This window comes from Hyla sarda, chromosome 5 (genome assembly GCF_029499605.1).
Source record: "Hyla sarda isolate aHylSar1 chromosome 5, aHylSar1.hap1, whole genome shotgun sequence".
Taxonomy (NCBI): Eukaryota; Metazoa; Chordata; class Amphibia; order Anura; family Hylidae; genus Hyla; species Hyla sarda.
In genome coordinates this window covers 114,674,272-114,701,577 of record NC_079193.1, presented here as the reverse complement: position 1 = coordinate 114,701,577, position 27,306 = coordinate 114,674,272, and the positions used below count along the sequence as shown (strand labels likewise).

At 45.0% G+C, this 27,306-nt stretch overlaps 1 protein-coding gene across 6 annotated transcripts in view; it reads right to left on the bottom strand.

Moving 5' to 3' along the window:
• Positions 1-27,306, bottom strand: part of CTNND2 (catenin delta 2) — a 913,533-nt gene that overhangs the window by 703,772 nt on the left and 182,455 nt on the right. For all 6 annotated transcript variants that reach the window (XM_056520133.1, XM_056520132.1, XM_056520127.1 and 3 more), the window contains one exon: positions 1,957-2,135. In XM_056520133.1, coding sequence (XP_056376108.1) covers positions 1,957-2,135 — 179 coding nt within the window. The remainder of the gene's footprint in view (positions 1-1,956; positions 2,136-27,306) is intronic.

The following is a 27,306-nucleotide window of genomic DNA, read 5'->3' as shown; positions in this document are numbered from 1 at the left end:
GACTTTTGTAAGTCTTTAGCAGACACTCTAGGATTCACCTCATTGAGAAGTCTCCTCTGTACTCTTGCAGTCATCTTTACAGGTTGGCCACTCCTAGGGAGAGTAGCAGCAGCGCTGAACTTTCTCCATTTATAGAAAATTTGTCTTATCGTGAACTAATGAACAGCAAGGCTTTTGGAGATATTTTTATAACCCTTTCAAATCGTAGGTCTTCTGAAAGCTCTTTTGTGCAAGGCATCATTCACATCAGTCAATGCTTCTTGTGAAAATCAAACCAGAACTGATGGGTGTTATTTTTATAGGGCAGGGCAGCTGTAACCAACACCTCCGATCTCATATCATTGATTGGACTCCAGTTGGATGACACCTCACTCCAATTAGATATTGGAGATGTCATTAGTCTAGGAGTTCACATACTTTTTCCACCTGCACTATGAATGTTTACATTGTGTGTTGAATAAAAACATGGTAACTGTTACGCCGAGCGCTCCGGGTCCCTGCTCCTCCCCGGAGCGCTCGCGGCGTCTCTCTCTCTGCAGCGCCCCGGTCAGACCCGCTGACCGGGAGCGCTGCACTGACATTGCCGGCGGGGATGCGATTCGCATAGCGGGACGCGCCAGCTCGCGAATCGCATCCCAAGTCACTTACCCGTCCCGGTCCCTGGCTGTCATGTTCTGGCGCGCGCGGCTCCGCTCCCTAGGGCGCGCGCGCACCAGCTCTCTAAGATTTAAAGGGCCAGTGCACCAATGATTGGTGCCTGGCCCAATCAGCCTAATTAGCTTCCACCTGCTCTCTGGCTATATTACCTCACTTCCCCTGCACTTCCTTGCCGGATCTTGTTGCCTTGTGCCAGTGAAAGCATTTAGTGTTGTCCAAAGCCTGTGTTCCAGATCTCCTGCTATCCTTTTGACTACGAACCTTGCCGCCTGCCCCGACCTTCTGCTACGTCTGACCTTGCCTCTGCCTAGTCCTTCTGTCCTACGCCTTCTCAGCAGTCAGCGAGGTTAAGCCGTTGCTAGTGGATACGACCTGGTTGCTACCGCCGCAGCAAGACCATCCCGAATTGCGGCGGGCTCTGGTGAAAACCAGTAGCAACCCTAGAACCGGTCCACCGACACGGTCCACGCCAATCCCTCGCTGACACAGAGGATCCACATCCAGCCTGCCGAATCGTAACAGTAACATTTAATTCTGTGTGTGTTATTAGTTTAAGCAGACTGTGATTGTCTATTGTTGTGACTTAGATAAAGATCAGATCATTTTATGACCAATTTGTGCAGAAATCCATATAATTGCAAAGGGTTCACATACTTTTTCTTGCAACTGTATGTAAGCTGATTCAGTGTAATACTAATCAGAGATGTACCTAAGCTTATTTTGATACACGGCTCTGGGCAGTATCCCACACAATATATCAAGATACACAGCTGAGAGCTGTGCATTTGTTCCCCCTTAACTGATGGACTCTGTAGATCTATGCATCACCCTTTCTGAGCTTCTGGGAGCTGCTTTCACTGCCAAGAGCTGAGGGAGATGTGTGCGGCTTTAGCCAAACAGGGACAATCACACACTGATGCGCCCTGTAGAGATGTTAGGAGAGCTGAGGAGAAGGGAGTGAGACAAGCTCGGGCAATCCTGGCTTGGCATGCTCATTCCGATGAATATTCAATTGCTGGGCAGGCCAGAATCCGGCAGGGAAGGTGTTGCTATCAGATGGGGATGTTACAAAGTAATGTGTCTGGCTCAAAATGGCTACTGAACCAAGCAAAGTGGTGCCCGACAGTCATCATGTGAGCTAAAAACAGCTGGATTTCCAGTCTGGAGAAAAAGCTGAGAGAAAGAGGATACAGTATGTGCTTATCAAAGATCACACTTGTACATTAAAAAGTTATAGAAGAAAAACAAAGTTTAAGCTTTAAACATGAAAATAAAAAGACAGTCCATTTGACTGCTTACTTGACTGTAGTTCTGAACAGAAGATCTGGCTTGATTGTTGCGGCTCTGGGGCTGTAATGCTGATGTTTCACCCAGTGCAAGAAGTGCACCAGTGCACCCAGTGTAGCTTGATGAATACTGGAAGGACCCTTCAGATTTAGAATTTAGCTGTAGGGTACTCTGGGATAGGAGGCTGGGCCCTGAGTAAAAGAAAAATTTGAACAATCAATAAAATCTTAAATTGCAAAATGAGCTAGCATATAGATTTTTTTACATATTTTATTTGAATAAACCAAATATTACTCCTTTACTGCCCATATTAATTTTGGTCTTAAAGTATATTCCAGCTTTTTTGTATATTTAAAGTATGTGACCCTTCAGATGTGGATTGGCCTCTTTTTTGGATTTTCATACAATCCCAGGTTCTGCATTCCTCTGCACTATATATGACTGTCATCTCAAGCCTTTCCTAGGATCCTTTATGGTTGGAGACAACGGCTGATCACAGGGGGCTTGGCTTCTTCTCATCTTGCCTAACAATCAAGCCACCTGGTGATGTGTGTCCAGTCGTGCCTATGTTGAACATGCACCCACTGTCATGTAATCTTCGAAGAGTCTGCAGAATGAGCAGACACATTTAATGCAGGCACATCTGGACAAAGATGGGTCACAAACATCATCAAAGGGCTGACTTGTCAGGCATGATGAGAAGAATAGAGGAAAAAAGAAAATGTCTGCTCATCCCTCCTGACGATCCATCTCCTCCAAGGACTCCTAGCCGGTCAGGTGCTCTGGGCAATGCAGCCTGTGTGCAAGTAGATAAAATGGCAAAGACCTTTCTCAAGGCGTAGTTACTTGTAAAATATTGCACGGAATAAATAGAAAAAAAACACTCACATAAGTTACTGCTATTTAAAAATCTTAATCCTTCCAGTACTTAGCTGCTTTATACTAAAGAGTAAGTTCTTTTCTTTTTGAATCTCTTTTCTGTCTGTCCATAGTGCTCTCTACTGACATCTCTGTCCACGTCAGGAACTGTCCAGAGCAGGATAGGTTTGCTATGGTGGTTTGCTCCTCTCTGGACAGTTCCTGACATGGACAGAGGTGTCGTCAGAGAGCACTGTGGTCAGACAGAAAAGATATTCAAAAAGAAAAGAACTTCCTATGGAGCATACAGCAGCTGATAAGTACTGGAAGGATAAAGATTAGAGATGAGCGAAGTTACAGTAATTCGATCCAGCATCAACCTCGCGGCTCGGCGGTTGCTGACTTTAGCCTGCATAAATGAGTTCAGCTCTCAGGTGCTCTGGTGGGCTGGAAAAGCTGGATACCGTCATAAGGTTGATGAAGGGAACGGGGTATGGGGGGGGGGCTTTGACGGAGGGAACGGGCTAGTGCCGTAGCGCCGCAAGGCACTAACTTATAGTTTATCTACACAGGGTGCCTCCAGCTGTTTCACTACTACAACTCCCAGCATGCCCTGACAGCCTATAGATGTCAGGGCAAGCCGGGAGTTGTAGTGGTGAAACAGCTGGAGGCACCCTGTGTAGATAAACTAAGGGCGGAAGTGTTGTCCCCAGCAGGCATCAGTTACGTGGTGCCTGCTGGGGAAGTCTGCCTGGTAGTGAGCACACTACCAGGCAGACAAAAAGTTATTTTTAATATAGTAAAAAGAAAAATTAAAAGCAGGGAGTAGGTTAGGGATAGATTGGCAATAGGCAGGGACAGAAAAAAAAATAGGATGGTGGGAGCTACCCTTTAAGGACATAGCGTTTTTCCACTTTCATTCTTCCTCCTTACCTTTTAAAAATCATAACTCAATTTTGCACCTAAAAATCCATATGATGGCTTATTTTTTTTTGCGCCACCAATTCTACTTTGTAATTACATTAGTAATTTTACAAAAAAATTTACTCCGAAACAGAGAAAAAAAAAACATTGTGCGACAAAATGGAAGAAAAAACGACGGACTTGATCAGACTTTTTGATCGCTTTTTATTCAGTTTTTATGTTATAAAAAGTGACCAAAGATACACTATTTTGGACTTTAGAATTTTTTTGGGCGTACACCATTGACCGTTCAGTTTAATTAGCAATATATTTTTATAGTTCGGACATTTACGCATGCGGCGATACCACATATTTTTATTTACACAGTTTTTTTTTTATGGGAAAAGGGGGGTGATTCAAACTTTTATTAGGGAAGGGGTTAAAAAATCTACTTTTTTGGTTCACTTTTTTTTTTGCAGTGTTATAGCTCCCATAGGGGGCTATAACACTGCACACACTGATCTTTTACACAGATCACTGCAAAGCCATAGCTTTGCATTGATCAGTGTTATCGGCGGTTGATTGCTCAAGCCTGGATTTCACTGTTCGGACGCGCAGGAGGCAGGTAAGGCACCCTCCTGCTGCATCCTAGCTGATCGCGTCATCATAATTTTATCTAGATGTCCCGATCAGCCTGACTGAGCTGCCGGGTTGCTTTTACTTTCACTTTTAGACACAGCGATCAGCTTTGATCGCCGCATCTAAAGAGTTAATGCCGGACATCTGCCGGGAACAGCGATGTCTGGCATTAGCCACAGGTCCTGGCTGCTCAGCCCCTGAGCTCGCTTCATAACCCTCGCGTGCCACAGCGCCGTGTATACCCGGCATTCTGCGGCAAGGGGTTAATCAATAAGTTATAAGATCTACAATTTGGTTTTATTAAAAAGTAGAATTTGTCCAGCAAAAAAAACAAGCCCTTATGCAGCTATATCGACAAAAAAAAAAAACCTTAAAAAAATTATAACAATTAAAGTGTGATGATGTCGCGGTCGCCTGCACAACAAATAAAAGTTGTTTTATTATAAATAACCACAGAATCTTTGAGGGTTTATTAAGTTGGAATTGGGGGGAAAACTTGTCACGTTTGTATAAATATTTGAACTCCTGGTTAGGGAGGATGGTTAGAAAAATTATTTTAAAAAAATGGATAAAGGAGGTTGGTGGGTTGGCAGATGAAACTTGGCACAATATTGGTGTTCATTTAAATAGAGTATCACTGAATATGCAGCACAAAATCACCCAATTTAGGATGTTACATAGGGCCTTATTAGACCCCCATCCAAAGGAGGAAATTTGGTATATGCGAATCATCAAATTGCCTGAGGTGTGGAAGTGAGGATGCGGATTTTAGACATTATTATATGTGGGATTGTCAAGTAATATCTAATTACTGGGGGGCAAGTATTGTACATTCTTGAAGGCTAAATCGGAAAAAAGATTCCTTGTACTATTGTGTATGTTATTTTAGGGGACATAGAAAATATGGGGATGATTAAGGAATTCTTATGTAGGACTTTTTCTATGCAAGATTGGTAACAGTGTGTAACTGGATTAAACCTGATGGACCCTCTGTGGGAGAATGGCAAAGAGAAATTCAGAGTATTAAGAGAAAAGAGCAATTTGGGGTGAAAGGGAAGAAAGGAAAAGATAGATTGAGTAAAGTATGGAAATACTGGAAATATGCTTTTTTTTTTTTTCTCCTTTTTTGATGGGCGGGAGTGGGGGTGGGTGGGGGCTTGACCCTTAACAAAAGGGGAAAAACATTGTAAGAGATGATTCTTCCTCATGTAAATCCTTTGTAAAAATTAACAATGTTATGTAAGATAAAATGATTTGGAGTTAGGAAATATATGTTGTTCTCATGGTATTGTTGTAATTTGAATTCTTTTTTTAAAGGAGTTAAATAAAACAAAACCTATATAAACTGGGCATCATTTTTTTATTATTTACCTACAGAATGAAATAACATACCATTTTATCCTTAACTCCTTAAGGACCAAGGACGTATCGGTACGTCCTTGGTCCTGCTCTCCTGATATAACGCGGGGTTACACAGTAACCCCGCGTCATATCACGGCGGGCCCGGCATCATATTGAAGCCGGGACCCGCCTCTAATAGCGCGCAGCGCCGATCGCGGCGCCGCGCGCTATTAACCCTTTAGCCCCGCGCTCAGAGCTGAGCCGCGCGGCTAAAAGTGAAAGTTGCCGGCTAGCTCAGTCGGGCTGTTCGGGATAGCCCCTACCTGCCTCCTCGCTGTCCGATCGCCGAATGACTGCTCAGTGCCTGAGATCCAGGCATGAGCAGTCATGCGGCAGAATCGTTGATCACTGGTTTCTTATGAGAAACCAGTGATCAATGATGAAGATCAGTGTGTGCAGTGTTATAGGTCCCTATGGGACCTATAACACTGCAAAAAAAAAGTGAAAAAAAAAAGTGAATAAAGATCATTTAACTCCTCCCCTACTAAAAGTTTGAATCACCCCCCCTTTTCCAAAAAAAAAAAAAAAACCACAGTGTAAATAAAAATAAACATATATGGTATCACCGCGTGCGGAAATGTCCGAATTATAAAAATATATAATTAATTAAACCGCTCTGTCAATGGCGTGCGCGCAAAAAAATTCCAAAGTCTAAAATAGTGCATTTTTGGTCACTTTTTATATCATTTAAAAATGAATAAAAAGCGATCAATAAGTCCTACCAATGCAAAAATGGTACCGTTAAAAACTTCAGATCACGGCGCAAAAAATGAGCCCTCATACCGCCCCATACGTGGAAAAATAAAAAAGTTATAGGGGTCAGAAGATGACAATTTTAAACGTATTAATTTTCCTGCATGTAGTTATGATTTTTTTCCAGAAGTCCGACAAAATCAAACCTACATAAGTAGGGTATCATTTTAATCGTATGGACCTACAGAATAAAGATAAGGTGTCATTTTTACCGAAAAATCTACTACGTAGAAACGGAAGACCCCAAAAGTTACAAAACAGCGTTTTTTTTTTTCAATTTTGTCGCACAATGATTTTTTTTTTCCGTTTCACCGTAGATTTTTGGGCAAAATGACTGACGTCATTACAAAGTAGAATTGGTGGCGCAAAAAATAAGCCATCATATGGATTTTTAGGTGCAAAATTGAAAGAGTTATGATTTTTTAAAGGCAAGGAGCAAAAATCGAAAATGCAAAAATGGAAAAAACCCCGGTCCTTAAAGGGTAGCTCCCACCATCCTATTTTTTTGATAGCTCGTTACCCCCCCCCCCCCCCCCTGCTACGGCACTAGCCCGTTCCCTCCTCCCCAACCCCCCCCCCCGCGCCCCGCATACCCCGTTCCCTCATTACACTTGCAGTTACTGCAGAGTCCGGCAGCGGGCGTGCAGGGACAGCGGCGGCAACGAGGCGGCGGCGATGTGCGGGAGGAGTGGCCTCCCAGCCAGTTGCCGGGGAGCCAATGCTCTCGCTCCCGCCTGTCTGATTGACAGGCAGGGAGCGAGTGCAGCCTAACTGAAAAAGGACTGATTGCCACTTCAAAATCAGTCCTTTTTCAGTAGCTGGTTTTTAAATGTAAATTAAACCTTTTTAATGAAAAAAAAAATTATAAAAGTATATTAGAGATATGTTGTAGTACATAAGTACTACAACATATCAAAAAATAAAGTTGGTGACAGTGCCTATTTAATGGGTTAACCCCTTAAGGACACATGACGTTCTCATACGTCTCCATGTCCGAGTCCTTAAGGACACATGACGTATGAGAACGTCATGTGTTTTGCCGGCCCCCCGCAACCATCTGGAGTGGAGCCGGCGCCCGATGCCTGCTGAAATCGATCAGCAGGCATCGGGGCATATCGGCCAGGGGGGTCATGATGACCCCCCATGTCGGCGATCGCGGCGCATCGCTCGTCAATTCAGACGAGCGATGCGCTGCGATTCCGTTCCCCGCCGCTCGCCGGGCGGGGATCGGAGCCGGATGTCTGCTGATTTCTATCAGCAGACATCCCGGCAGTGTGCCGGAGGAGGTCCGGAGGACCTCCTTTACCGGCGATCGCTGCAGGACGCCGGTAACTACTAACCAGCGTTCTGCAGCGGTTTCAGGTCATCAGGGTCACGTGTGACCCTGTGACCTGGATATAGATGGTGACTGGTGGTGTAGTATACACCACCAATCACCATCCATGCTGTACTGGGGGCTGGCATTGTGGCCACCTCCTCAGTACAGTTGTGATTGGGTGGCCAAAGTGGCCACACCAATCACATAGTAATGGGAGGGGATCTGGTGGGCTAGGAGCACGTTGCTCCGTTCTGCCCACCATTCCACAGAGATCTGGTGTGCAGGACGGAGCCCCGTGCTGCCCACCATCCCCTCAGTGCCCCTTGCCCCCTTTCTGTGGCCCCTTGGCACAGAAATCCCAGGGATAGCTTTAGATTAGGTAGGGACAGGTTAGGGTTAAAAAAAAAAATAGTTTTTAATTTATTTATTTTTCGGCGTACCTCAGTGGGTGTCCGTGGGTCCGTAGCACCTTTAGCTGCGTGACCCCGGCCCTGCTGGGTCGCTGCGGTCTGCCGTCAGCCTTTTTTTTTGGCGCAGATCTTTTTTTTTTTTTTTTTTTCACTAAGCGTGTGTGCGGACCCTCTTAGTTATAAAAGAGCGGTCCGCCACCGTTTGTTAAAGCCCACCCGCCGCTGATCAGTCCCGTAGTACTGATCAGCGTTTTTTTTTGTGGTGCCGGCGCTTTTTTTAGGGTTTTCTAGCGTGTTTTTGCCCCCATAGGCGGTCCGTGCCACCAGTAGCAGGCGTGTACTGTGTGGCCGGACCGTACCTGTGTGTGCGGCGTGCCTCACCGCTGTCAGTGATTTATCACTGATCAGCTTTTTTTTGTGGTAAAGGTACCTTTTTCGGTTAACGCGGATTTTTTTTTGCACCCATAGGCGGTCCGTGCCACCAGTAGCAGGCGTGTACTGTGTGGACGGACCGTACCTGTGTGTGCAGCCTGTCCCACCGCTGTCGGTGATTTATCACTGATCAGCGTTTTTTTTTTTTGGTTCAGGCGGGTGCATTTTTTTCGGGGTAAAGCGTTTTTTTATTTATTTTTTCGAGTTTTTTGTGTGGGGGTCTGTGAACAAGCCACCAGCCACTGTCCTGGGCTGAGTGGCTGGACCCCCCACTGACTTCTGCGCCCCCTGCCGCCACAAGCGCTAATCAGTGCGCACACCACTGATTAGATAAACGCTTATTTTTTTGGTGCAGGGTTTTTTTTTGCGCTAGAAGTCCCCCTTTTTTTTAAAAGTCCCCTTTTTATTTTATATTTTTTTCTGTTAGGGCGGGTTAGTTTAGTTAGGTTAGGCTAGGGCGGGTTAGGGCGGGTTAGGGAGGTAGTATCGCACCACACCACATGCAGCACACACACCAATAAAGTTTTCCCCCCCACACACACACATACCCGTATCCCCATTAGAGTAGGGAAATGGCCCGCAGAGTGTTTTCGGCGGAGGACGCATATGACCTAATTGCCTCCGACTCTGAAAGCATCTCAGAGGACGATGAAGACCCCACCTTCCTTATTTCATCGTCCTCCTCATCATCTAGTTCAGATGATGAGCCACCAAGGCGGCGAACTCGCCGCCATGCGGTGCCGCAAACCTCCTCTGTCCTTGAGCCTGTGCCCCATGCTAGTATGAGTCCCCCTGGCGCTCATACTAGTGAAGCCCCCCTGCCAAGGTCACTGGTACCTCGTACCGGAGAACTTGACTGGGCTGAGCCAGCGGACCACGAGCCCGTGATTCCTGAGTTTGTTGGCGACTCAGGAATCAAAATTAACATCGCCGGGTTCACTGAAAAGGACTTTTTCGGTCATTTTTTCAGTGACGACTTTGTTAATTTGATGGTTACACAGACGAATCTGTACGCCCAACAGTTCGTCGCCGCTAACCCGGGCTCACTTTTAGCTAGACCCGGCGGCTGGACTCCAGTCGATGCAGCCGAAATGAGGACCTTTTGGGGCCTTGCGCTGCATATGGGTATAGTTAAAAAACCCTGTGTCAGGCAATATTGGAGTGGGGACGTCTTTTACCAGACACCCCTCTACAGTATGGCCATGACACGTTCCCGGTTCGAGGCCATTCGGAGATGTTTGCATTATGCTGATAATGCGGCATGTCCCCCCCGAACTGATCCTGCGTATGACCGCCTGTATAAAATCAGGCCGGTCATCAATCACTTCGGGGCCAGATTTTGGGAGGCCTATGTCCCGGGGCGGGAGGTCTCTATTGATGAGTCGCTCATCAGCTTCAAGGGGAGACTCAGCTTCCGGCAATACATCCCGACCAAGCGAGCGCGGTATGGCGTGAAGATGTATAAACTTTGCGAGAGTACCTCCGGGTACACTTGCAAGTTTATGGTGTATGAGGGACGAGATTCCCGCATTGAACCCCCAGATTGTTCCCCCACTCTGGGTGTTAGCGGGAAAATCGTTTGGGGCCTTTTGCACCCATTGCTAGATAAAGGTTACCACCTTTACGTGGATAACTTTTATACTAGTATCCCTCTCTTTTCATCCCTCGCCGCCAGATCCACGGTCGCTTGTGGGACAGTCCGGAAGAATCAAAGAGGCCTTCCGCCCCATCATTCTCTACATGCTCCTATCCCCCGGGGTGAGTCCCGTGCCTTTTCCCATGAGAACCTGTTGTTGGTCCGGTATAAGGACAAGAGGGATGTCCTTATGCTCACCACAATTCATGGGAATGGCAGCACCCCTGTCCCTGTGCGAGGTACCGCGGGACCAGTCCTCAAGCCCGATTGTATTCTGGACTACAATCGGTATATGGGGGGAGTTGATCTTTCTGATCAAGTCCTCAAGCCATATAATGCCATGCGGAAAACACGCGTATGGTATAAAAAGGTTGCGGTCTACATGGTACAGGTTGCCATGTACAACTCTTTTATACTGTACCAGAACGCTGGCAACACAGGGACATACCTGGAGTACCAAGAAGTAGTTCTAAAGGCCCTCATCTATGGTGATCGCCAAAGAGCGGGTCAGAGCACCTCTGGAACTTTAGGTCCCCGGATCGTCCCCGGCCAACACTTTCCAGGTGTGATCCCCAACACTGGAAGGTCGGGACGAACCCAGAAAAGATGCAGAGTGTGTCACAGGAAGGGGAGACGGAGGGACACCACCACTCAGTGTGACACTTGCCCCGATCATCCGGGCCTCTGCATAGGCTGCTTCAGGGAGTATCACACTTCCATGGAGTACTAAATTTTCCATCCTTTGCCCTAAATTTCATTCCCCAGAATTCGGCTCCAATGTACCAGTCCAGGGTACATTATCTTCCAAATTTTATACCAAAATACCCTACCCCCAAAAAATCAAACCCAAAACCTCTTTCCCAATGCCCCTCATAATATCTTTGTCCCCCAAAAATGGGTCATGGGACACAGAGTCAACAGCATTGGAGGTTTGCAGTTGCCTCAAATGCGCAACGCTCTCTCTCTCCACCTGAGCGGGTTGCGCATTTGAGGTAACAGAATAGGGACGGCCCCACATATCCCCTTCCCAGAATGATGATTCAGAGTATAGGGTTTGGGCGGGCATCATTTTTACTTTTGGCTGTACTCTGGGTCATCATTCTGGGAAAATAATTGGCATATCAGTTCTAAAATTGCAATTTTTTTCCCCCCCATAGTACACTTAATCCATTCCTGGAAAATAAATGAAGGGAACACCCGTCTGTTCCAAATCTCCACTTCACCCTATACACCTTCCTTAGGGGGTGTACTGTTTGTAATAGGCTCACATGTGGGTGTTCCTTTCTTGTATTTTCCTCTGAATGTATGTAACTGTTAGGTCCGTAACAAACATCCGCCTCAAATGCGAAGAGTTCTCGCTGAGCTCTGTCGTATTTCCAGGCGACAATTCGGAGTCACATGTTAGTTGTTCCCAGAAAAATGAAGCAGAGTATAGGTTGAAAATTGCAATATTCAAAAGCTACCCTTCATCCATTCCTGGAAAATAAATTTAGGAAACACCTGTGCATTAAAAATGTCCTCTTTACCCCTATACCCAATCCTCAGGGTGGGTACTTTCTGTAATGGTGCCACATATGGGTGTTACATTCCGAGGAAAATACAAAAATGAATGTAACCGTCAGCTACTGATATGCCAAAGGTCACAAATACAAAGTGACCTCTATGACTTCTGAGCCTTGTTGTGCTCCCGTCCAGCACGTTACCCCATATGTGGATGTATTTTTATAGTCAGGGGGAAAAGCCCTCCAAAATGTGTAACCCAATTCCTCATATTACCCCTTGTGAAAATGTTAATAATTGGGTAACCCCAGCATTTTACTGTAAAAAAATCTAATTTTTCAATTTATGGCCCACTTTTCAAAAAACCTGTGAGGTGTAAGTACTCACTGTAACACTGTTACGTTCCCCAAGGGGTCTAGTTTCCAAAATGTATGCCATGTTTTTTTTTTTTTTTTTTTTTTTACTGTTCTGGCACCATAGGGGCTTCCGAAATGCGGCATGTCCCCAGAGCAAAATTTGTAACTCCTCTTCTGAGACCTGTAGTGCGCCAGCAGAGCACTTTTCACCCCCATATGGGGCGTTTTCTGAATCAGGAGAAATTGGGCTTCAAATTTTGGGGGGTATTTTCTGCTTTAACCCTTTGTAAAAATGTAAAATTTTTGGGAAACCAAGCTTTTTTGGTAAAATGTATTCTTTTTTTTTGCATATGCCAAAGTCGTGAAACCCCTGTGGGGTATTAAGGTTCACTTTACCCCTTGTTACGTTCCCCAAGGGGTCTAGTTTCCAAAATGGTATGCCATGTGTTTTTTTTTTGCTGTCCTGGCACCATAGGGGCTTCCTAAAAGAGGCATGCCCCCAGAGCAAAATTTGCTTCAAAAAAGCCAAATGTGACTCCTTCTCTTCTGGGACCTGTAGTGCGCCAAGAGAGCACTTTTCACCCCCATATGGGGTGTTTTCTGAATCGGGAGAAATTGGGCTTCAAATTTTGGGGGGTATTTTCTGCTTTAACCCTTTGTAAAAATGTTAAATTTTTGGGAAACCAAGCATTTTTGGTAAAATGTATTCTTTTTTTTTGCATATGCCAAAGTCGTGAAACCCTTGTGGGGTATTAAGGTTCACTTTACCCCTTGTTACGTTCCCCAAGGGGTCTAGTTTCCAAAATTGTATGCCATGTGGTTTTTTTTTTTGCTGTCCTGGCACCATAGGGGCTTCCTAAAAGAGGCATGCCCCCAGAGCAAAATTTGCTTAAAAAAAGCCAAATGTGACTCCTTCTCTTCTGGGACCTGTAGTGCGCCAGCAGAGCACTTTTCACCCCCATATGGGGTGTTTTCTGAATCGGGAGAAATTGGGCTTCAAATTTTGGTGGGTATTTTCTGCTTTAACCCTTTGTAAAAATGTAAAATTTTTGGGAAACCAAGCATTTTTGGTAAAATGTATTCTTTTTTTTTTGCATATGCCAAAGTCGTGAAACCCCTGTGGGGTATTAAGGTTCACTTTACCCCTTGTTACGTTCCCCAAGGGGTCTAGTTTCCAAAATGGTATGCCATGTGTTTTTTTTTTGCTGTCCTGGCACCATAGGGGCTTCCTAAATGAGGCATGCCCCCAGAGCAAAATTTGCTTCAAAAAAGCCAAATGTGACTCCTTCTCTTCTGGGACCTGTAGTGCGCCAGCAGAGCACTTTTCACCCCCATATGGGGTGTTTTCTGAATCGGGAGAAATTGGGCTTCAAATTTTGGGGGGGTATTTTCTGCTTTAACCCTTTGTAAAAATGTAAAATTTTTGGTAAATCAAGCATTTTTGGTAAAATGTATTTTTTTTTTTGCATATGCCAAAGTCGTGAAACCCCTGTGGGGTATTAAGGTTCACTTTACCCCTTGTTACGTTCCCCAAGGGGTCTAGTTTCCAAAATGGTATGCCATGTGTTTTTTTTTTGCTGTCCTGGCACCATAGGGGCTTCCTAAATGAGGCATGCCCCCAGAGCAAAATTTGCTTCAAAAAAGCCAAATGTGACTCCTTCTCTTCTGGGACCTGTAGTGCGCCAGCAGAGCACTTTTCACCCCCATATGGGGTGTTTTCTGAATCGGGAGAAATTGGGCTTCAAATTTTGGGGGGTATTTTCGGATTTAACCCTTTGTAAAAATGTCAAATTTTTGGGAAACCAAGCATTTTAGATATTTTTTTTTTTTTTTTTTACATTTGCAAAAGTTGTGAAACCCCTGTGGGGTATTAAGGCTCACTTAATTCCTTGTTACGTTCCTCAAGGGGTCTAGTTTCCATAATGGTATGGCATGTGGGCGGTTTTAGCTGTTCTGGCACCATAGGGGCTTCCTAAATGCAACATGCCCCCCAAAAACCATTTCAGAAAAATATACTCTCCAAAATCCCCTTGTCGCTCCTTCGCTTCTGAGCCTTCTACTGCGCCCGCCGAACAATTAACATAGACATATGAGGTATGTGCTTACTCGAGAGGAATTGGGCTACAAACACAAGTAAAAATTTTCTCCTTTTACCCCTTGCAAACATAAAAAAAATTGGGTCTACAAGAACATGCGAGTGTAAAAAAATGAAGATTTTGAATTTTCTCCTTCACTTTGCTGCTATTCCTGTGAAACACCTAAAGGGTTAACACACTTACTGAATGTCATTTTGAATACTTTGGGGGGTGTAGTTTTTATAATGGGGTCATTTATGGTGTATTTCTAATATGAAGACCCTTCAAATCCACTTCAAACCTGAACTGGTCCCTGAAAAATATTGAGTTTGAAAATTTTGTGAAAATTTGGAAAATTGCTGCTGAACTTTGAAGCCCTCTGGTGTCTTCCAAAAGTAAAAACTCATCAATTTTATGATGCAATCATAAAGTAGACATATTGTATATGTGAATAAAAAATTTATTTATTTTGAATATCCATTTTCCTTACAAGCAGAGAGCTTCAAAGTTAGAAAAATGCAAAATTTTCAATTTTTTCGTCAAATTTTGGGATTTTTCACCAAGAAATGATGCAAGTTACCATAAAATTTTACCACTATGTTAAAGTAGAATATGTCACGAAAAAACAATCTCGGAATCAGAATGATAACTAAAAGCATTCCAGAGTTATTAATGTTTAAAGTGACAGTGGTCAGAATTGCAAAAAACGCTCCGGTCCTTAAGGTATAAAATGGCCTGGTCCTTAAGGGGTTAAAGGGGTTATCCACCATAAGGTGATTTTAGCAGTACGTACTTGCCAGAACTGGGTATTACCTGATTAATTTTGTTCTCTAAACTATACATCCCATAGTTCCATGCTTGTATGTATGAGGTCACATTCCTCCCACACATCAGCCACCCCACCCATTGAAACACACCTGTGATGCCTTTAATGCCATACACCAGTGTTTCCTGATCAGGGTGCCTCCATCTGTTGCAAAATGGACTCCCATTGAAGGAAAATAGAACACCCATTGAAGCAGAACAGACTCCTTCTGATCACCTGACTTGTGATGTCAGGTCTCGACACACTGAAACCTGGGAAATCCCGAGACCTGAGTAATTTTGAATGCTGTTAAAAATAAATATTGGGGCGATAAATCACAGAAGAATTGTGAGACCACCTTCACACACAGGTACAGACACTATATTATGAACTACACTAACTTTACAGCCCCTGTAGCATAGACAAATAAAAAAAAAAAAAGATCCTGGAATACCACTTTAAAGTACACTGTGCAGAAACAAAACTTTTTTTTTTTCTTCTATTTTGTCACAAAAATGTTTTGGGCTTTGCCATAGATTGTATGGTAAAGTTATTTATGTTATTACAAAGTAAAATTGTTCTCACAGGGCACAACCTGTTTTTACCTAAATGATTAGGCCTAACTTTGAAATGCTTTTACTGGGCAAAGCGATAAAAAAATTTTGGATTTGAGGGGCCTGTATGCTATCACAAATATCAACTTAATAAGTATAACCATAATTTTTCTGTTTTTAGAAATATCCCATATGTCCACCTACTGTGCTCCCTGACTCCCACACAGTCAAAACATGATAGAGCACCTAGTAGATTTTGATGCATTTTTTGCAGTGCCCACTGTGGTATCAGTACAGTGGAAAAAACCCACAAGTACTTTCTATTTTGAAAACCAGGAATAGTGAGAATTTTGATCCCACAGTTGTGTGGGAAAAGTTTATTGCATTAGGCAGTGAAAATTTATTTTTACATTTTTGATACATGATTTGCACTTTTAGCAACAATTTCTTACTTTCATAAGAAATATAGTAAAAATAGCACAACAAACTTCTTAAGCCAATTTTTCCTAAACATGCCAGTACCACATATGTGGTCATAAGCTGCTGTTTTGGCACACAGGGAACAAAAGGAAAGGAGCTCCTTTTGGCATTTGGGATGCAGATTTTGCTGAATCTGTTTTCTCACACCATCCACATTTGCAGTGCTCACCATGTTACCAGTACAGTGGAAAACACCATCTTAGAGCATTATGGTGAGCATTTTGATGGAACTGAGATTTTCTAAAAGCTAATATGCTCTTGGGAATTGTAAACAGTTAAAATTGTGATTGCAACAAAGATGTGCCATTTCAATGTGCCTAACAGGTTATGTTCAGCTTGCGCCAAGGGAGAAATACACCCAGGAGTTGTTTTGTGGGTTCTCCTGGGTACGGTAATACCCAATGTGTGGCATGGTCTATGTGACCCCATTTTAGAATCTACTACTCTCAAGGAATTCCTATATGGGAAAAATTAACATTTTGACTAAAAATGAGTGAAGACCTGGATTTTCCCCAAATTTCAGAGTGGCTTGATGAACTTTCAAACATTTCTCTGTTCCCGGAGCAAAATGACTCGTGATTCGCATCCCGGCCCGCTTACCAGACTCGTTCCCCGTCTGTTCTGTCCCGGCGCGCGCGGCCCCGCTCCCTAGGGCGCGCACGCGCCGGCTCTCTGCGATTTAAAGGGCCAGTGCGCCACTGATTGGCGCCTGGTTCTAATTAGTGTGTTCACCTGTGTACTTCCCTATATAACCTCACTTCCCCTTCCCTTCCTTGCCGGATCTTGTTGCCATTGTATGTCCCAAGCCTGTGTTCCAGACCTCTTGCCGTTGCCCCTGACTACGATCCTTGCTGCCTGCCCTGACCTTCTGCTACGTCCGACCTTGCTCTTGCCTAATCCCTTGTACCGTGCCTATCTCAGCAGTCAGAGAGGTTGAGCCGTTGCCGGTGGATACGACCTGGTTGCTACCGCCGCTGCAAGACCATCCTGCTTTGCGGCGGGCTCTGGTGAATACCAGTAGCAACTTAGAACCTGTCCGCCGGCATGGTCCACGCCAATCCCTCTCTGACACAGAGGATCCACCTCCAGCTTGCCGAATCCTGACAGTAGATCCGGCCATGGATCCCGCTGAGGTCCTACTGCCAGTTGTCGCTGACCTTACCACGGTGGTCGCCCAGCAGTCGCAACAGATAGCGCAACAAGGCCATCAGCTGTCTCAACTGACTGTTATGCTACAGCAGCTTCTACCACAGCTTAAGCAACCTTCTCCTCCGCCAGCTCCTGCACCTCCTCCGCAGCGAGTGGCCACATCCAGCCTCCGTTTATCTTTGCCGGACAAGTTCGATGGGGACTCTAGACTTTGCCGTGGTTTTCTCTCGCAATGTTCCCTGCATTTGGAGATGATGTTGGACCAATTTCCAACTGAACGGTCTAAGGTGGCTTTCGTGGTTAGTCTCCTGTCTGGGAAGGCCCAGTCATGGGCCCCACCGCTCTGGGACCGCAATGATCCTGTCACTGCCTCCGTACAGTCCTTTTCCGCTGAGATTCGAAGTGTCTTCGAGGAACCTGCCCGAGCTTCTTCTGCCGAGACTGCCCTGCTGAATCTGGTCCAGGGTAATTCTTCAGTAGGCGAGTACGCCATCCAATTTCGTACTCTCGCCTCCGAATTATCTTGGAATAACGAGGCCCTCTGTGCGACCTTCAAAAAAGGCCTATCCAGTAACATCAAAGATGTGCTGGCCGCACGAGAAATCCCTGCCAACCTGCATGAACTTATTCATTTGGCCACCCGCATTGACATGCGTTTTTCCGAAAGACGCCAGGAGCTCCGTCAGGATATGGACTTTGTTCGCACTAGGCGGTTTCTCTCCCCGGCTCCTCTCTTCTCTGGTCCGCTGCAATCTGTTTCTGTGCCTTCCGCCGTGGAGGCTATGCAAGTAGACCGGTCTTGCCTGACTCCACAAGAAAGGACACGCCGCCGCAATGAGAACCTATGTCTGTACTGTGCCAGTACCGAACACTTCCTGAAGGATTGTCCTATCCGTCCTCCACGTCAGGAAAGACGCACTCCGATCCCGCACGAAGGTGAGACAGCTCTAGGTGTGAACTCTGCTTCTCCACGTCTTACTGTGCCTGTGCAGATTTCTTCTTCTAACTCCTCCTATTCAGCTGTGGCCTTCTTGGATTCTGGATCTGCAGGAAATTTTATTTTGGGTTCTTTCGTTAACAGGTTCAACATCCCAGTGACCAGTCTCGCCAGACCTCTCTACATCGCTTCAGTTAATGGTGAAAGATTGGACTGTACTGTGCGTTACCGCACAGAACCCCTGTTAATGTGCATTGGACCTCATCACGAATAAATTTAATTTCTGGTCCTCTCTAACTGCACTTCTGAAATTCTTCTCGGACTGCCTTGGCTCCAACGCCATTCCCCTACCCTTGACTGGACCACCGGGGAAATCAAGAACTGGGGTGCTTCTTGCCACAAAAAATGTCTCACACCTGCTCCCAGTCCTGCCAGTCAAACCTCTATGGCTCCTCCTGTACCAGGTCTCCCCAAGGCCTACTTGGACTATGCCGATGTTTTTTGCAAAAAACAGGCAGAGACTTTGCCTCCTCACAGGCCTTATGACTGCCATATTGATCTCCTTCCTGGTACTACTCCTCCCCGGGGCAGGATCTATCCTCTGTCAGCTCCGGAAACACAAGCCATGTCGGATTACAACCAAGAAAATTTAAAAAGGGGATTCATCCGCAAGTCTTCCTCCCCTGCCGGAGCGGGGTTCTTCTTCTTCTCCAAAAAAGACTGTTCCTTACGGCCATGCATCGATTACCGCGGTCTTAATAAGATCACTATAAAAAAACGCTATCCCCTGCCTCTTATCTCGGAACTATTTGATCGCCTAGGTGGCGCTAACATCTTCACCAAATTGGACTTAAGAGGTGCATATAATCTCATCCGCATCAGGGAAGGGGATGAGTGGAAGACCGCATTTAATACCAGAGATGGACACTTCGAATATCTGGTTATGCCCTTTGGGCTCTGCAACGCCCCTGCTGTCTTCCAAGACTTTGTAAATGAAATGTTTCTTGATCTGTTATATACCTGCGTGGTGGTTTACTTGGACGACATTTTGATTTTCTCTTCTAACCTCGAAGAACACCGCCGTCATGTCCGCCTGGTGCTCCAGAGACTCCGGGACAATCAATTATATGCCAAGATGGAGAAATGTCTCTTTGAATGCCAATCTCTTCCCTTCCTAGGATATTTAGTCTCCGGCCAGGGACTTCAAATGGACCCAGACAAACTGTCAGCTGTGTTAGATTGGCCATGCCCCTCCGGACTCCGAGCTATCCAACGCTTTTTGGGGTTTGCCAATTACTATCGACAATTCATTCCACATTTTTCCACTATTGTGGCCCCAATTGTGGCTCTAACCAAGAAAAACGCCAACCCTAAGGCCTGGTCCCCCCAAGCGGACGAGGCATTTAACCGTCTCAAAACTGCCTTTTCTTCTGCTCCCGTACTCTCCAGACCTGATCCATCTAAACCCTTCTCTCTGGAGGTAGACGCCTCCTCGGTGGGAGCCGGAGCTGTACTCCTACAAAAAAACTATTCTGGACATAACGTTACTTGTGGTTTCTTTTCTAGGACCTTCTCTCCGGCGGAGAAAAATTACTCCATTGGTGATCGAGAACTGCTGGCCATAAAACTAGCCCTCGAGGAATGGAGGCACCTGCTGGAGGGCTCCAAATACCCAATTATCATATACACAGATCACAAGAATCTCTCTTATCTTCAGTCTGCCCAACGGCTGAACCCACGCCAGGCTAGGTGGTCGTTGTTTTTTGCCCGTTTTAATTTTGAGATTCATTTTCGCCCCGCTGACTAGAACATCAGGGCTGATGCCCTCTCTCGCTCCTCTGATGCCTCTGAAATGGAAGCTCCCCTGCAACACATTGTTCCTCCTGACTGTCTGATCTCCTCTTCCCCAGCTTCCATCAGACAAACACCTCCTGGAAAGACTTTCGTCCCTCCACGCCAGTGCCTCAAGATTCTCAGGTGGGGACACTCCTCGCATCTCGCTGGCCATGCTGGCGTCAAAAAATCCATCCAACTCATCTCTCGATTTTATTGGTGGCCTACCCTGGAAGCAGATGTTGCTGATTTTGTTCGGGCTTGTACAGTCTGTGCCCGGGACAAGACTCCTCGCCAGAAGCCTGCCGGTCTCCTTCATCCTTTGCCTGTTCCTGAGCTACCATGGTCCCAGATTGTCATGGACTTTATAACCGACCTGCCTTTATCCCATGGCAACACAGTCATTTGGGTGGTCGTTGATCGTTTCTCCAAGATGGCACATTTTATTCCACTTCCAGGTCTTCCTTCTGCGCCACAGTTGGCGAAACAATTTTTTGTGCACATTTTTCGCCTTCACGGGCTTCCCACGCATATCGTCTCTGATAGAGGCGTTCAATTTGTGTCGAAATTCTGGAGGGCTCTCTGTAATCAACTTAAAATCAAATTAAATTGTTCGTCTTCCTATCATCCCCAATCCAATGGGCAAGTAGAGAGAGTTAACCAGGTTCTTGGTGACTATTTGCGACATTTTGTTTCCTCCCGCCAGGATGATTGGGCCAATCTTCTACCCTGGGCTCAATTCTCGTACAATTTCAAAATCTCTGAATCCTCTGCTAAATCCCCGTTCTTTGTGGTGTACGGCCGTCACCTCTTCCCCCCCCCCCCCCTCCCCTCTCCCACGCCTTCTGGTTTGCCCGCTGTTGATGAGGTTACTCGGGACTTCTCCACCATCTGGAAAGAGACTCAAAAATCCCTCTTACAGGCCTCATCCCAGATGAAGAAGCATGCCGACAAAAAAAAAAACTTCTCCTGTCTTTGCTCCTGGAGACAAAGTGTGGCTCTCCGCCAAGTATATCCACTTCCGTGTCCCCAGTTATAAACTGGGACCACGTTATCTTGGACCCTTTAAAATCAAGTGCCAAATCAATCCTGTCTCCTACAAACTCCTTCTTCCTCCTTCTCTCCGTATTCCTAACGCTTTTCATGTTTCTCTCCTTAAACCGCTTATCCTTAACCGCTTCTCTCCCAAGGTTGTCGCTCCTACTCCTGTCTCCGGGTCCTCAGATGTCTTCTCGGTTAAAGAAATTCTCGCATCTAAGACGGTCAGAGGTAAAAAAAAAATTCTTGTAGATTGGAGAATTGCGGCCCTGAGAAGAGGTCATGGGAACCCGAGGATAACATTCTCGACAAGGACCTCATTCACAAATTTTCAGGTTCCAAAAAGAGGGGGAGACCCAAGGGGGGGGTACTGTTACGCCGAGCGCTCCGGGTCTCCACTCCTCCCCGGAGCGCTCGCAGCGTATTCCTGTTCGCAGCGCCCCGTTCAGACCCGCTGACCGGGAGCGCTGCGATAATGTCTCTAGCTGGGATGCGATCCGCGATGCGGGACGCGCCCGCTCGCGATTCGCATCCCGGCCCGCTTACCAGACTCGTTCCCCGTCTGTTTTGTCCCGGTGCGCGCGGCCCCGCGCGCACCGGCTCTCTGAGATTTAAAGAGCCGGTGCGCCACTGATTGGCGCCTGGTTCTAATTAGTGTGTTCACCTGTGCACTTCCCTATATAACCTCACTTCCCCTTCCCTTCCTTGCCGGATCTTGTTGCCATTGTGCCAGTGAAAGCGTTCTTTGTCTGTCCCAAGCCTGTGTTCCAGACCTCTTGCTGTTGCCCCTGACTACGATCCTTGCTGCCTGCCCTGACCTTCTGCTATGTCCGACCTTGCTCTTGTCTAATCCCTTGTACCGCGCCTATCTCAGCAGTCAGAGAGGTTGAGCCGTTGCCGGTGGATACGACCTGGTTGCTATCGCCGCTGCAAGACCATCCTGCTTTGCGGCGGGCTCTGGTGAATACCAGTAGCAACTTAGAACCGGTCCGCCGGCACGGTCCACGCCAATCCCTCTCTGACACAGAGGATCCACCTCCAGCTTGCCGAATCCTGACAAGGGTGTACTTGTACGCCTTGTGCCCGGTCCCCTACTATAACACGGGCTCAGGAGTTGACCCCATGTGATACCCGTGTCTAATGGTGGACATAACCAATCGCGGTGAAGCCTGGCATTAACCCCTTAGACCCCGCAATCAAAGCTGATCACGGCATCTAGAATGAAAGTAAAGCAGTCCCAGCAGCTCAGCGGAGCTAATCAGGACCACCAGATCAGCTGAGAGGACAACGGGAGGGCCCTTACCCTCCTCCTCGCCGTCCGATTGGTGATCCGATGCTCCAGCCAGCAATGGCTGACTGAAGTAATGGAGGCCCAATAACACTGATCAATGCTTTGCTATAGCATAGCATTTGTCAGTGTATGTAATCCAAAAAAAGTGTACAGAAAAAAAGGAAAATGGGAATTAACCCCTTCTCTAATAAAAGTTTGAATCACCCGTTTTCCCATTTAAAAAAAAAATTACATTATATAAACAAAAATAAACATAAAACTATGGTATCGCCGCATGCTTAGATGTCCGAAATATGAAAATATAATATTAAATAGACCACACGGTCAATGGCGTATACATAAAAAATACCAAGATCCAAAACTGCATATTTTTGGTCACTTTGTATACCCTAAAAATATATAAAAGCTATCATAAAGTCCCATCAAAGTAAAAATGGTACCATTAAAACTACAGATCACAGCACAATAAAATGAGCCCTCACTCATAAAAAAAGTTATAGGGGTCAGAAGGGCAATATGAAACGTACTAATTTTCGTTTAAAAGGTTTTACATGTAAATAATTTTTCAACAGAAGTAGAACAAAATCAAACCTATATAAGTTGGGTATCATTTTAATCGCATGGACCTACAGAATAAAGAAAAAGTGTAATTTTTACCGAAAACTGCACTGTGTAGAAGATTAGAAAACAGCTGATTTTTATTTTAATTTTTTTTTCAATTTTGTCCCACAAATACATTTTTTGGGGTTTTGCCATAGATTTTGTGGTGAAATGATTGATGTCATTACAAATTAAAATTGGTAGCACAAATAACAAGCCCTCATATAGATCTGTAGGTGGAAAACAAAGTGTTAGGATTTTTAGAAGGTGAGGAGGAAAAATGAAAGATGCGAAAAATGAAAAAACTGAGCCAAAAAAGAAATGCATTTCCTCTAATGTCATGACCACAGTGCTTTCTGCTGATCTCTGCTGTCCATTTTAGGAACTGTCCAGAGCAGCATATGTTTGCTATGGGGATTTCCTCTGCTCTGGACAGTTCCTAAAATGGACAGCAGAGATCAGCAGAAAGCACTGTGGTCATGACATCAGAGGAAATACATTTCTTTTTTGGATTTCTCTTTAGTATACAGCCCCTAAAAAGTACTGGAAGGATTAAGATTTTTTTAATAGAAGTGATTTACAAATCTGTTTAACTTTCTGGCCCCAGTTGATTAAAAAAAAAAAAAGTTTCCATGGGAGTACCCCTTTAAGGGGTTAAAAGGCAAGGCATGCTCACGGGCGGGCATTCTTGGGAGAGACACAAATAAAGAGACAGTGTATGTGAGCTATACCAATGTCTAAGATTCTGCATAATCGCAGCGCAAAGCGCATAATCAATCCCAAAAGCCTTATCAACCATATAACAATAAATCCCCAGCACAGCCTTAAAGGGGTATTCCAGGCCGAAACTTTTTTTTATATATCAACTGGCTCCGGAAAGTTAAACAGATTTGTAAATTACTTCTATTAAAAAATCTTAATCCTTCCAATACTTATTAGCTTCTGAAGTTGAGTTGTTGTTTTCTGTCTAACTGCTCTATGATGACTCACGTCCCGTGACATCATCATTGAGCAGTTAGACAGAAAACTTCAGAAGCGAATAACTATTGGAAGGATTAAGATTTTTTAATAGAAGTAATTTACAAATCTTTTTAACTTTCCGGAGCCAGTTGATATATATAAAAAAAAGGTTTTGCCTGGAATACCCCTTTAATCTGTGGTCTGATTTCCGGGACCTCCTGTCAATCCCACAAATCCCAGCCAGTCTTTTTCCAGACACATTCAAATATCTGTCACCAAACAAAACATACACTACTGAAAGGTAGGTAATTGTGCACCTATATAAAGTAACACAAAAAAAACAATATTAACAAAGTGCACACGACAAATAATGTATAAACAAAATTATACTTTATTAATCATATAAAAAAAACAAAAAAAAACAAAGAATTTCCATAAGGGTTATTCCGGGCAAAAACATTTTAACCCCTATCCAAAGGATAGGGGATAAGATGATTGATCACGGGGGGCCCGCTGCCGAGACCCCCCGCGATCTCCCTGCAGCACCTGCATTCTATGCGGGGCTGTGTCTCCAGTTTCGGAAACCTTGTTTCTGAGACTGGGGACATGACGTCACACCACGCCCCCTCCATTCATGTTTATGGGAGGCGGCGTGGCAGCCATCACGCCCCCTCCCATAGACATGAATGGATGGGGTGTGGCATAACGTCACATCCCCCGTCCCGGAAACCCGGAGGTTTCCAAAACTGGAGATTCAGAACCCGCATAGAATGCGGGTGCTGCAGGGAGATCGCGGGTAGTCTCAGCAGCGGGCCCCCCGCTATCAGACATCTTATCCCCTATCCTTTGGATAGGGGATACATTTTTTTTTCCCCGGAATAACCCTTTAAAATAAGGCACCAGAGCGCATACTGGACGGTAGGTATGGCAGGCCTAACCAATAGATATAATGTCACAGAATAAATATATAAATACGTAAACACATAGAGGTAGATAGAAATTGTAAGGAAAAGCAGAATAAATCATGCAAAAATAACAAAAGCTGAGGACCAAATACTTAAAAGCAGTATATACAAAAACATGTATGATGCCATAACCATACCTTACTTGCCCCAACAAGCATTTTGCCAGGCTAACCAAGTAGCTGGTTACCCTCTTTATACTTATTTGCAGCCAAGCATACACTCACATTGCCAGATAGACAAGTAATCCATTCAAAATACCCAATATGTCTATAATGATTAATACACCTGAATACTATAGTGACGCAGCTAATAGACAAGAGAACCCATCTCCTAGTAAATGCTTCCTGATACCACTGTGCTGGACTAGAAGGAAATGATGCATGGCCAATAACCAGTGGCGGCCGGACGTCAGTGGATGACGGAAAAGGTGACATAACCGCCCACCCAGTCATGTGATACACCCGATCGTCACACATAGAACACATACGCAGTACATAGAAACAGATACACCCCAGTGAACAAGTTGACCACCAACGAGCACAGCAAAACAATCAAATAAATAAGTGAAGTTGTATAGTGAAAGTGAAAATAAAATAAAATTGAGCGAGAGTGAATCTGAAGCAGGGCCGAACTGGGGCCAAAAATAGGCCCGGGCATTTTAGAGCAAGCAGACAATTCTGGCCATGGGCGTGGCTATGTGAAAGCGGAGCCACAAATGGGAGGGGCCAAATGTTAATTAGTTGGGTATAAGAGTTAACAGAAAAAAATATAGATATACTATATAAACAAGTTACAATCATTTTATTTAGGTATTAAAGTAAGAAATAGTCTGAGAGAGATTGCACTCACCATCCACGGGCTTTATTCAATGGAGTGCCTCTACTTTGTATGTCTACACTCCGTTGAATATAGCCGGTGGATGGTGAGTGCATTCTCTCTCAGACTTTTTCTTACCTTACTATGTTGCTATTTTCGAGTTGCACCGCCGAAATCCACAACTGTGCCTTACCTGCACCGACACCATTCCTATACACTGCCCTAGTCCTGCAGTTACCGGATCCCCGCTACTCCAGTTTACCATTGTACTTAGGTATATTTCATTGTATATAATGCGTACAACAAAATTGCACAAAGATTGTGTCTGTATTTTTAACATTAAGAAACTTTTTTTTTAATCAATTGGTGCCAGAAAGTTCATCAGATTTGTAAATTAGAAAAATGTGTGCAGCTCACAACCAGGTATTCGAGGTTATTGTGGTTAAAGGATTGATCCCCACCAATCCAAATGGGTAAAAACTAAAACAAAGATTAACCACACCTCAAGAATACTACCCTAGGGTACACAGCGAATAATTGTTTGAGACAAAGTTTTGAAAAAAAGTGCAGATTTTATTAAAACAATAAAAAAACAACAATTTTTATTGTTTTAATAAAATCTGCACTTTTTTTCAAAACTTTATGTCTCAAACAATTATTCACTGTGTACCCTAGGGTAGTATTCTTGAGGTGTGGTTAATCTTTGTTTTAGATTTGTAAATTAGTTCTATTAAAAATTCTTAATCCTTCCAGTACTTATCAGCTGCTGTTATGATCCACAGGAAATTCTTTTCTTTTTGAATTTCCTTTCTGCCTGATCACAGTGCTCTCTACTGACACCTCTGTCCATTTCAGGAACTTTCCAGAGCAGGATAGGTTTTCTATGAGGATTTGCTCCTACTCTGGACAGTTCCTAAAATGGACAGAGGTGGCAGCAGAGAGCACTGTGGTCAGGCAGAAAGGAAACTCAAAAAGAAAAGAACTTCCTGTGGATCATAACAGCAGCTGATAAGTACTGGAAGGATGAAGATTTTTTAATAGAATTTACAAATCTGTTTAAAGGGGTACTCCGCCCCTAGACATCTTATCCCCTATCAAAATATATATAGGGGATTAGATGTCTGATCACGGGGTTCCTGCCGCTGGGGACCCCCGCATTCTACCATGCGGCACCCACCTGTAACGGCTGCCGGAACCGCTGGATGCCCTCAGGCTAATACCTTCCCGACCACGGGGATGTAAAATCGTGACGTCACGACTCTACCCCCGTGTGACGTCACACCTGCCCTCTCAATGCAAGTCTATGGGAGGGGGAGTGAAAGCTGCCACGCCCCCTCCCATAGATTTGCATTGAGGTGGCGTGGTGTGACGTTACACGGGGGCGGATTCGTGACGTCACGATCTTACGTCCCCGTGGTCGGGAAGGTATTAGCCTGAGGGCCTCCAGCGGTTCCGGAAGCTGTTACAGGTGGGTGCCGCATGGTAGAATGCTGGGGTCCCCAGCGACGGGACCCCCGCGATCAGACATCTTAACCCCTATCCTTTGGATAGGGGATAAGATGTCTAGGGGTGGAGTACCCCTTTAACTTTCTGGCATCAGTTCAAATAAAAATGTTTTCCAGTGGAGTACCCCTTTAACCTACTTTAGGTATA